This window comes from Ranitomeya imitator, chromosome 7 (assembly GCF_032444005.1).
Source record: "Ranitomeya imitator isolate aRanImi1 chromosome 7, aRanImi1.pri, whole genome shotgun sequence".
NCBI classification, from domain to species: Eukaryota; Metazoa; Chordata; class Amphibia; order Anura; family Dendrobatidae; genus Ranitomeya; species Ranitomeya imitator.
The window spans coordinates 188444483-188456439 of NC_091288.1; the positions used below are offsets into that span (position 1 = coordinate 188444483).

General features: G+C 41.2%; 1 protein-coding gene across 1 annotated transcript; it reads left to right on the top strand.

Moving 5' to 3' along the window:
• Positions 1-271: 271 nt before the first annotated feature.
• On the top strand, positions 272-4899 carry LOC138645147 (oncomodulin-like). The gene is made up of 5 exons (XM_069734226.1): positions 272-324; positions 790-851; positions 2714-2846; positions 3190-3299; positions 4748-4899. The coding sequence occupies exons 2-5, from the start codon at positions 797-799 to the stop codon at positions 4783-4785; spliced, it is 336 nt and encodes a 111-aa protein (XP_069590327.1). The 5' UTR covers positions 272-324; positions 790-796; the 3' UTR covers positions 4786-4899.
• Positions 4900-11957: the final 7058 nt, after the last annotated feature.

An 11957-nucleotide genomic window follows, 5' to 3' on the forward strand; every position in this document is an offset into this window, starting at 1 on the left:
TTTCTGGGGAAAGACTAAAAACTGTAATTCACTGTGTCAATAATATCACCCCAAATTAATAAAATTACAGTAACTTTTCTGTAATTACTAAAATATGTTTATCAGCATTAAATAACTAAGACTTTATTGTCACAGTAGAATTTGCAATCAGACATGATGCAATCAGGATTGTAAACTTTTATTAATTATAACTTTGTTACTTTATCATTGTGAAATTAGGGAGTAAGAAGATGTGTCCCACCCTCTATGTGCTATATATTGAGCTAGATGTTATACTAGAATCATGGAATATTTACTACACTGAGAAAACAAGTAAAGTAACATGTAAGTATCTCAAAATATATGGCCAACCTGATAGAATGTGGATAACTGCCATAGGGCAGAAAAGTAAATCTAGAAAATGTTCTGCATTCTTAAGATTGTATTTTTATTGTTTTATGTCTATGTGGAAGTTAATATTAGGCATATATATATGACAGTATGTGTTGCATACATTAAGCAAGCGGTATAAGATTACTGTGCGGTAACATAAATTAAGGCCATCATGTGAACCCCTTTGCCATCCCTCTCTTTCTTAAATCTAAAATAGCATTTGGAACCGTTTTTCTTTCCTGATCTATCAAAATGATAAATAATATGTATGGTTTTATCTTTGGTAATATCTCACTGCTAGGATTTTTCTATTTTTACCCATTTTTCTAATGTATAGATAGCATAGCAAAATACTTGTATTGTACCCCATGCAATGTATATGTCCTTGATTCTTCATGTATATTTATCCATGTATAGATAAAAGATGTGTTCCATTTTAAGTGACTCTGATATCAAAGCAGCTCTCAATGAGTGCAAAGGTAAATATCTCTTTCTGAATTATTTGCTGTTATATAAAGCAAACCTGTTATTTTAAATCATTAGCACTTTTTATTATTGCTACATACTGACCTGGTGATTTCTGAAGACTTACTCTGTTTAGACTATGTTAGCATTTATGTTACTAGCAGATAGATCGAAGTTGGCCTGAATTAGGCATATATGCAGATGAAGTCAAAAGAGTACACCTCCATTCACTGCGTATGCAAAGTGGCACAAGGAGCACTGTTCTCTGCTCATCTGCACAATGTGCATGCACCAGATGCTGGTATAGGACAGTCAGAGAATTAACTCGAGTAACACTAGACCCCAGATGCCTTTTAACATGAAGGTGATTTAGTGCCACAAAACGTTTTAAAGAAAAAATGATAGATAGATTATATATATTAGATAGAAAATAGATACATAATAAATAGATAGATAGATACATAATAGATAGATAGATAGATAGATAGATAGATAGATAGATAGATAAAAGATATATATTAGATAGAAAATAGATAGATACATAATAGATAGATAGATAATAGATAGATCATTGATAGATAATAGATAATAGATATGTAGATAGATGACAGACAGATAGATAATAGATAGATCCGTTTGAAGATTAGAACATTTTTCAAGTCTCATCTTGCACTGAAATGTTGCCTTTATGGGCTATTAAATCATACTTTTTTTTTCTACTTTTCAATCGCTGCCTCCATTTATTGTCTTTATATTGGAGGAACAGTAATTGCCTGTGAGGCTTGGAACCTCTGTTTTCTTTTGCTGGTGCTGCTTCTTTTTTTTTTTTTGGGGGGGGGGATGGATGGATGGATTGACAGATAGATAGATAAATAGATAATATATAGATAGATAAGAGAAATAAATAGATAATAGATAGATAGATAATAGATAGATAGATACTAGATAGATAGATAGATAGATAGATAGATAGATAGATAGATAGATAGATAGATAGATAGATAGATAGATAATAGATACACAGAAAGAAAAAAGATATTAAAATATTTATATTACATAAATAGACATGAGATAGATGAATGAGACAGATGAATAGATAACTAGATATATAGATAATAGACGGATAGATAGATAGATAGATAGATACATAAGAGATAGATAAATCATAGAAAGACAGGGAAAAAATATTTATATTAGCTAAATAAACATGAGATAGATGAATAAGACAGATGGATTGATAATAGATAGATAGATAGATAGATAGATAATAGATGATAAATAGATAATAAACAGATAGATAGATAGATAGATAGATAGATAACAGATAGATAATAGATAGATGATAGATAGATAATAGATAGATGATAGATAATAAATAGATAGATGATTGATGATAGATAATAGATAGATACTAAATTGTAGAGCCCAGACGTAGCTAAGATTAAAATAAGACATTTAAATCTAAATTATAATTGATATATTATTGAAATACAATACAGACAATACATCGGCTTTCTCCTAAACAAGAGATTGATGTAAACAGAAATAATTGAGCTCACATAACCTATCTGCCCCCACTAATGTGATGACGAGCAGCTAATGTACAGTATGCGCTGTGGCGATAGAAATCCACCAGGACCCCTGAATGTGGATGAACCTAAAGTTCTCTCACATCCTATAGAAAGTTGATTTATTTATACATTATTATCTGTCAAGATGGAAACTAGAGATAAGGACACTTCTTTATTGTTTCACTGCTGATTGAAAGCTTTTATTTGGAAAATCCCTTTACATTTATTCCTTTTGTATAATTTTAAATGATAGAAGGATACGAGCAAAGTAAAATCTTATTTCTACCATTTATTTCTGGCTTCAGAACCTGGAACCTTTAAGGCAACAAAATTCTTCCAGACCTCTAAGATAAGTGACCTGACACCTCCGCAAGTCAGAGAAGTCTTTGACTTATTGGACACCAATGGGGATGGAAGTCTGGACGGGGCAGATGTTGGGTAAGATCTTCACATCTTCACGTTCTGTATCAATGGTTTCCGATGTCTCTGCTTGATGTCATTCATCAAGAACCTTTACTGTTCACTTCCAGTTACTAAAACCATTCGTGGTCACGGGACGGTGGTCACACAATACATACGCAGTGTTCACGCCGTGTCAGATGATCAGGACGGATTTTTTTGGCTTCTGCAAGTAAAATGTGAAGATAATTGCAGATTCGTGGAGATTTTGAGAATATTTTACATTCATAATACATTAGAAAATTATAAACAAATTTGCTAATTATATAGAAATATGCTAAATTGGCCAGAAAAATAAAGTGTTTTTGCTTTTTTTCTTTAGTGATTTCCTTCAAAAATTCCAGCCATCGGCAAGACCTTTAACAGAAGAAGAAATATGTAACTTCTTTGCGGAAGGTGATCCAGATAATGATGGGAAGATCGGAGTCTGTGGTAAGTGCATAATAGCATAATAGAAGGATAGCAGTGTCAAAATACAAATTATAGGGGATCTGTAAGAATGACAGACTGTTTTGTATGTGGGAATATTGTCTCATAAAGAATTGATGAAAAAACGGAGACACGGATGACACTGATGGAAAAAACGGAGACACGGATGACACTGATGTTAAAACAGACACACGGATGACACTGATGGTAAAAACAGACACACGGATGACACTGATGTTAAAACAGACACACGGATGACACTGATGGTAAAAACGGAGACACGGATGACACTGATGGTAAAAACAGACACATGGATGACACTGATGGTAAAATTGGAGACACGGATGACACTGATGGTAAAAATGGAGACACGGATGACACTGATGGTAAAAATGGAGACACAGATGACACTGATGGTAAAAATGGAGACATGGATGACACTGATGGTAAATATGGAGACACAGATGACACTGATGGTAAAAATGGAGACATGGATGACACACTGATGGTAAAAATGGACACACGTATGACACTGATGGTAAAAATGGAGACACAGATGACACTGATGTAAAAATGGAGACATGGATGACACTGATGGTAAATATGGAGACACAGATGACACTGATGGTAAAAATGGAGACACAGATGACACTGATGTAAAAATGGAGACATGGATGACACTGATGGTAAATATGGAGACACAGATGACACTGATGGTAAAAATGGAGACACAGATGACACTGATGGTAAATATGGAGACACAGATGACACTGATGGTAAATATGGAGACACAGATGACACTGATGGTAAAAATGGACACACGTATGACACTGATGGTAAAAATGGAGACACAGATGACACTGATGGTAAAAATGGAGACACAGATGACACTGATGTAAAAATGGAGACATGGATGACACTGATGGTAAATATGGAGACACAGATGACACTGATGGTAAATATGGAGACACAGATGACACTGATGGTAAAAATGGAGACATGGATGACACACTGATGGTAAAAATGGATACACGTATGACACTGATGGTAAAAATGGAGACACAGATGACACTGATGTAAAAATGGAGACATGGATGACACTGATGGTAAAAATTGAGACACGGATGACACTGATGGTAAAAATGAACACAAGAATGACACACTGATGATACCATTACAATTTTATCACATACATGTTTCCACACGAACCTCTGAAGGAGGCCTTAATACCATTTTCTCTGACTATATGGAATTAGAACAATTAAACACAGATTCTGGTTGATTGATGTGGGCAGCAGAGACACTTCACAATTTCATGAGACTTAATATTTTATTGCCCTTTCACCACTACAAATAAGTATGAATATAGAGACATAAGAAGCTGTCGTTATCTACATTGAGGACTTTCTATAGATGATTGATTAATTCACTATTTAAATTTGTTTTTGCAGAATTCCAAGACCTGGTTGTAAAGTCAGCGACAAAATAAGAGGATCAATGTCGTCTCCATTTGCTTTTTAATAAGAATATTTCTGGATGTGTTATCAATCTGAAGCAAATAAAAAGTCATAACATTGTCAGCATTATCAGTGGGATTGTGTGTCGCGGTCAGGCCTCTGCGCACCGGCGGCGGTCCACTCTGTTACTATTGGGTTTGGGTTGAACTGGTCCAAGATCCGGGTTTAAGATTCACATTAGCGGATTGTTTTCCAGACAGTATAAAAAAATAAAAGCTGAGGTTATATTGATTGATACAAGTTACACAACCAATTTTTTAGCAAAATTATGGGAGACTTAAAGGGATCCAGTCAACAAACTCATGCTGCCCAAAGCGCGGCCGACATGAGTCAGACATATACGTTTTACTCGGGAACGCAGTGGAGAGAACGATCAGTGTTTGGTCAGTATTTAACATCAGTAAGCCAAAATCAGAAGAAAAGTAGAATAGAAACCCGTCACCACTTCTGTGTTTATCACCCACTCCTGGTTTGGCCTATTACTGACCAAATACTGACCGTGCGAACGTGGCTTAAAACCACCTGCTGAGTTGAGCATAAATATTGCAACTTATTAAGGTGTTTACACCAGATTTCTGGAGTAATCACCTTGATGTATCGGCCCCTATATGCCAAGAGGATTGGGAAACACAGCTGGGCATGACAGTAGCTTCTCCATCACAAGTTCAGACATTTATGTAATGTCTAAGACCCCTTTAATACTTGTTTTACATTTAGTAATTTAATTAATTGTTTGGGTATTTTTTGGGGGTGGGGTGTTAAAAGGGGTTTTCAACTACTAGGACAACCCATTCTCAGATGCTATATTCCCTTGTAGAACAAACATATAAATGGCCTATGCTCAGCTACGGAGCTGTTCCAGTGACCTCCGCACCTAGTCCCCCACGTTGTTATGTCACGTCAGCCCTGAAGCCAATCAATGGCCGCCTCACCCTCATTTCTTTCTGACAAACTTTACACCCGGAAGAAGTGAGAGCTGCTGCAGCTCACTAACTTCCTCCGAACATCTGTTCCATCCGTCAGAGGTGAGAGTGACGTAGCCGCTGATTGTTTGCAGGGCCCATGTGGCCTTACATTATGTGAGCCCCGGGAGACCAGGCGCCGACGTTGCTGGAATATCGCCAGCGTGAGAAGCGAGTATAGTCTGCCCACTATGAGGGTTCTCTGGTGCCAGCATTGAGAGTAAGAGTTCATGTGACTGCAAATATGCGATTTGCACACTTCCGGTCACATTCCAAGTAGACATGTCAAGCCTTGCTCAAAACACTTGCATAGAGGGAGGCCGTACATGTCTAGTCGGCATGTACTTGCAGACAAGGGCTCGTCGCTCCTGGCTCTGGCACCAGAGAATCCTGACAGCTCACACTATGCACACTAAGAGGATCAACACGTATGCAGCATCCTAAGGCTGGAGAACCCCTTTAATGCTAAATCCACTCTCCATGAGCCAATTCACAAAACAAGCACAGTGTGTTAACTCTTTAGGCTTTTACAATGAGCCGATTCTCCAAACAAGCACAGTGTGTGAACTCTTTAGGTTTTTACATTCAGCACGCCAGCCATCACTCATGCTAGTCTGTGCCACGTTGTCTCCATGTTAATCTTGGGGCATTACTCCCACAAAATGTATTGATTCACACATAATGAATCCCTTGCATCATATATGCTGCACTGAATCCTGATAGTGTGAGATGAGAGCGCTATCACGATGCCCTTGTTTTCCTCACGCGGGTCATGTTATTGCATGTATGCGATTTACACACTTGCCATCACTTACCGACCAGTTTTTCAATTATTTTCTGCTGAGAGATTATTGAGACTAGCCGTCAGGTGACCACAAGTATGCAAATTGCGGACCACTCTTCAGTCCGCACGGGGAATACAGGGGAACGGTAATAGTGACTTATGTACCAGAGAACAAAAGGATTGTGTGTTTAAGTTCAGACTTCGTAAACCCTATCTTACCGGACATCTATTCGGAAGAGTTGGGAGGCCCTTATACATATCAGATGACAGGATCGGCCAACTGTAATCTATAGTTGTAGCCAAAACTTTTGAGACCGACACACGTTTTGGTTTTCACACAGTTTGCTGCTTCTTAAATCTTAGTCGGATGTTTCTATGGTTAATAACTTCCAATGATCAGCATTTCATAAATTATTACATTTTTATTGACAAATTCATCAAGTTTTTGCAAAAACTCAATATCTACAGCATTGATCCTTATTTCTCCGGACATCTGCCCTTCGCCCTGGCAGCTGGATATCAACTTCTGGACCAAATCCTCAATGATGACCACACATTCTTGTCTAATCAGAGTTCGGAATTTATCACAATTTCTGTGGTTTTTATGTCCACCCGTTTCTTGAGAATTGACCACACAGATTGTTAATGGGATTCAGATCTGGGGAGTTCCCTGTCCATGGACCCAAAATTTCATTATTATTTTTACTGAGACACTTTTGACTTGTGACATGGTCTCCATCATGCTTGAAAAAGTCTTGTTCATCACCAAATTGCTCTTGAATGGTTGGGAGAAGTTGCTCTTGGAGGATGTTAGATCCAATCATTAATACAGGTCAGTGCTCTTAGTCAAAACTGTGAGTAAGCCCCTTCCATGGATGAAAAGCAACAGCTCACATGAATGGTCTCAGGCTGATTTACTGTTGTCATGACACAGGACTCAAGGCAGCGATCAAATTTTCTTCCCTGAACAGTTGGAGCGCCCCCAGACACAGGGCCATGTGTTACTCAGTACCGGTCCTTTCTGTCTCAGTTCTGGGGTTGTCACGGTGGCTGGACACTGTCCGTGACCCTGCTAAGGGGCGTCCAATAAAAGGGGTGATGGTAGTTTGTCAAGGTTTCGTGACGCCACCTGTGGTGTTCGGTCAGGGCGACCGACGCTGCTTGGGGTCCGCTGGGGTGATGGAATGGCAGCTAGATGGTAAACTTTCCCACAGGTGAAGTATGTCCCCAGGGCTTCCCAGTAAGGTGGATGATGATGGTGTGAGGTGCAGACAATAACGAGGACACAAGGTTGCAGTCTCTTTACCTCTTTACTGAAGACTTCAGGATCCTCAATCCAGAGCACGGTTAACAGGGCTGTCTGAGACCGGCCGGTCCGATGGCACATCCAGAATTCCCTTCGCAGGTGGAAATCGTTGCCTACCACTAGCGCCTGTGTGTTGTATTGCTTCCCTGCTGAGCATTCGGAATAGTCCTCACAACTTCTGTTCTCGTTCGTTCGTTCTTTCTAGTTCTTTCTAATTCTTTCTCTTTCATCCCAGATGTTTCTAGTTTCTTGTCCCCCAGGTATGTTATGGCTAGGACGCACCCGTATGACGGGAAGGCTCGGAGCTCTTCCGGGACCCTAGAGACGCCCCTCTCCACGCGTTGCCCCCTATGTCTGCGTAGGAAATTTAAGGTAGACAGCCAACCTATAATTAACTGTCCTGCGGAGTTTGAAGTAAGGCATAGAGTCAGTTACTTCCTCGGTGTTCCGGCCACCAGCTACGCGCCTCAGTAGGATGTTGCCGTTCTCCGGGCACGACTCCTACTGGCTCTCCTTTGTGCTTGATCTCGTTTCTCACTGTTCCACAATATCCTTTGCTTCGTGTCTCTTTCTTAGGATACCGCCGCGGGGTGTGCAGGCGCGGTTCCGTAACGTTCTATTCTGGTCGCTAGGTACCTGCCAGGTTCCCACGCCTGACAGGGACCCCCTGAATCTTCTCCCTGCAACACCCCCTGCCACGGGATGTTGCCTGAATCCAACCCAGTCAGCTTCTGACTAACTTCCTATCCAACCCCTAGTTTTACCAGTGTGAGGAGTGGCCCAATAAATAAAGCCTTTTTCTCCCCCTAGTGGCCAGAGTGTGAAGTGTAATGTGTGCTGGTGATACCTGGTCAGAAGAACTCCTTTAGTGCCATCAGACGTACCATCACTCCCCTTAGCGGCAGAGCGTCATACTGCAACGACCAGGCCTCTGGGGCGCTGCACAATCATTCTTCCAGATGTCCCAAATAATCTGAAGGTGTATTTATTAGAAAATAACTTTACCCCAGGCGTCTGCAGTCCAATCTCTGAACTTCCTCCAGAATTTTGTTTTGTCCTTGATGTTTTTCTTTGAGTGAAGTGGATTTTTTGTGGGCCTTCTTGACGTCAGACCAACCTCCAAAAGTATTAGGCTCACTGTATTTGCAGCTCCACTGACACCTGCCCGCTCCATTCCTGAGCAAGCTCTGCATTGGTGTTGGACCGATTCCATAAATGAATCCTTCTTGGGAGCCTTAAAGCCTCCTTCACAGCAATTGAACTTCTCACTTTGAAGTTCTTCATGATCTGATAAATGTTTGATCTAGGGAAAATCTTACAATTAGCAATGTCTGTGCCAGAAAAGCTCTTCTGATGTAAAGCAATGATAACTGCCTGCACTTGTTTACTTGAAGGTAACCGTATTTAATAGAAGAACAATGATTTCAAACACCAGCCACCTTTAAAGCAACCGGTCTGCTCCGATAATTCAATCATAAGGAAAGTGACCTCAGCTGCCTTGTCCTCAATAACACTTCCCCGTGAGTTATCAAGAAGATCAGATTACTGAAATGATGTAAGCCGCTCATGTGGCAAGGCTGAAAATCAGTGGAAATGGGCTTTTTTTGTTATATTATTTTTCTTGGAAAGGAATGACATTCCATTGTAAGTGACAAAGAGATCCTATCCCTCCTTGTTCTAAAACAAACTTAAACACCCTTGACAATAATATATACATTGTTAACGTGTAAAGACTCTCTATCAGTTACAAAAGTTCTGCGCAGGTCTTGAACTAGACGAGGGATCAGAACTCCAGCTTTTGAGAGCCACATTCAGCTCCGTATGACATAGATTTCTTCTTCTTTGCTCATTGAATATTCTTATGGACAGTGCAAAAATTGCCATATAGCTTGAAGTGCTATGAGTTACAGTCACAGAATACTAAATTTACACCCATTAAGAAAAATTTAAAAAATTACACATATTTGGTATTTTGGGGTTCAGAAATATCTGATCTATCAAAATATAAAATAAATTAATCCAACTGGTAAACGGCGTAATGAGTGAAAAAATTAAAAAGCCAGAATTACGGATTTTTGGACGCCACAACATTGAAATAAAATGCAATAAGAGGCGTCCAAAACATCGTATCTACCCCAAAATGGTATTAGTAAAAACATCAGCTCAGGGCGCAAAAGATAAGCCCTCACTCAGCACCAGATACCAAAAAATAAAAACGCTACAGGTCTCGGAAGATGGCGACAAAAATGAAATTATTATTTTTTCAAATTTCCAATTTTTTTTCATCACCTAAATAGAAAAACTCAGGGCTGGCTCCAGGTTTTCGAGGGCCCCGGGCGAAAGAGTCTCAGTGGGCCCCCCCCCCCTTTAACACATACCCCGATTTATGATGCACAGATACGGCAGAGAAATGTATAGTACAATGCCAGATTTCGCTTCTTACATGAGTGACAGCTATTGTAGATTCTGCAGTGTGTATATATACAGGAGGAAAGGTGCTGTGCAGTGTATATATACAGGAGAGGTGCTGTGCAGTGTATATATACAGGAGGAAAGGTGCTGTGCAGTGTATATATACAGGAGAGGTGCAGTGTATCTATACAGGAGGAAAGGTGCTGTGCAGTGTATATATGCAGGAGAGGTGCTTTTCTGTTTTGAGTTTTTCTATGAAACAAAGACTTTTCTACATAAACAACGTTGTTTGGTTTTGCGGCCCCAACAGATCTGTGCTACAAAGTAACAGGCGGCTCGGGCATTAATGAGGGGCCTGATGCTGAATCCTTTCCACAAACCCTAATGACCCAATTAGTGCCCTGTCATTAGAAGCTCATTAAACACCTCCCTGTCCTGAGTAGTCATGTACAGTATGGGGGGATCCTGCAGCCCACCCCCTGACTGCTCCATACCATACACTGCCCTCTGTCGCTCTCACTATTATCCTGTGCATTTCTCTGTCATCGTTACCCCATGTTACACTTGTCACCCCCCAATACAGAGTAGCAGGGCAGCGAATGTCACCCCCTCCCGGACCCTAATGGCAGCAGGAAATGTCTGCTCCTCTATTGGGTTGGAACCTGATTTAATCAAGGAATAATGTGGATTTGTTGCCGGTGGCTGCAGGGGAAGGGTTAAGTGATGCCATGTCCTTGGTGGGAGCAGTGGCAGCTGCTGGGACCTGGACAGACACAACCAATGTTGCTGTGACTGCACAGTGTGATGTGGAGGAGAGAAGCTGAGACTCCGAAGCAGAAATCACCCACATGCCAGCACTGGGCAGAGTCCCTCCAGTCACCAGCCTGGGGCCACGGGGCCCCAACCTACAGCCCACAGCTCAGATTTATCCATGGCAGCAGCTCCCCTTCCTCCTGGCATCTGGTTAACCCCATTTATGCGGGTCAGATTGTTATCTTTAAGGTTCAGCAATAACCTTCATACAGATGGGAAGGGGTTAAGCTTCTTCCTACCCCACTGGTGCAGGTTTGGTGCAGCATGCATGTATTCTGGGAGAGCTGGGTGGCTGCAGGTTGCAGGCTGCACCCCACCAGCTGCTCCTCCAGACATCACCCACATTTTTAGGCAGCGGAGACAGACAGCAGACTGAGCCACAACTGCAACCACTGCTGGATACCTTTGCACTCAGGCACTGGTAGGACGGAGCTCCTCGGAATCTGCCTGATAAACTTCAGCACTGTCTGCAGCCACCCAGGGGGGAGAGCAGAGAACGTGCTCTCTCCGCCCACAATGTCACACTGGCTGCCTTCTGTTAACCCCTATGTGTGCCTGCCTGGCTGCACTGACTGAGTGAGAAGATGCTTGTGTCAGAGCTGGCACATAGGGGTTAAGAGAAAGCAGCCAGCAGTGACTTTGTGGGGGGAGAGAGCATGTTATCTCCTGCTCTGCTCTCCCAGCTGTATCTATGACAGTGGGCCCCCCTCTCTCCCCAGGGCCCCGGCATTTGCCTGGGATGCCGGGTGCTGACGCCGGCCCTGGAAAAACTACACATGTTTGGTATCTGTGTACTCATACTGACCTGGGGAATCATATTGCCTGGTCAGTTTTATCACATAGTGAATCCAGTAAATAAAATCCCCC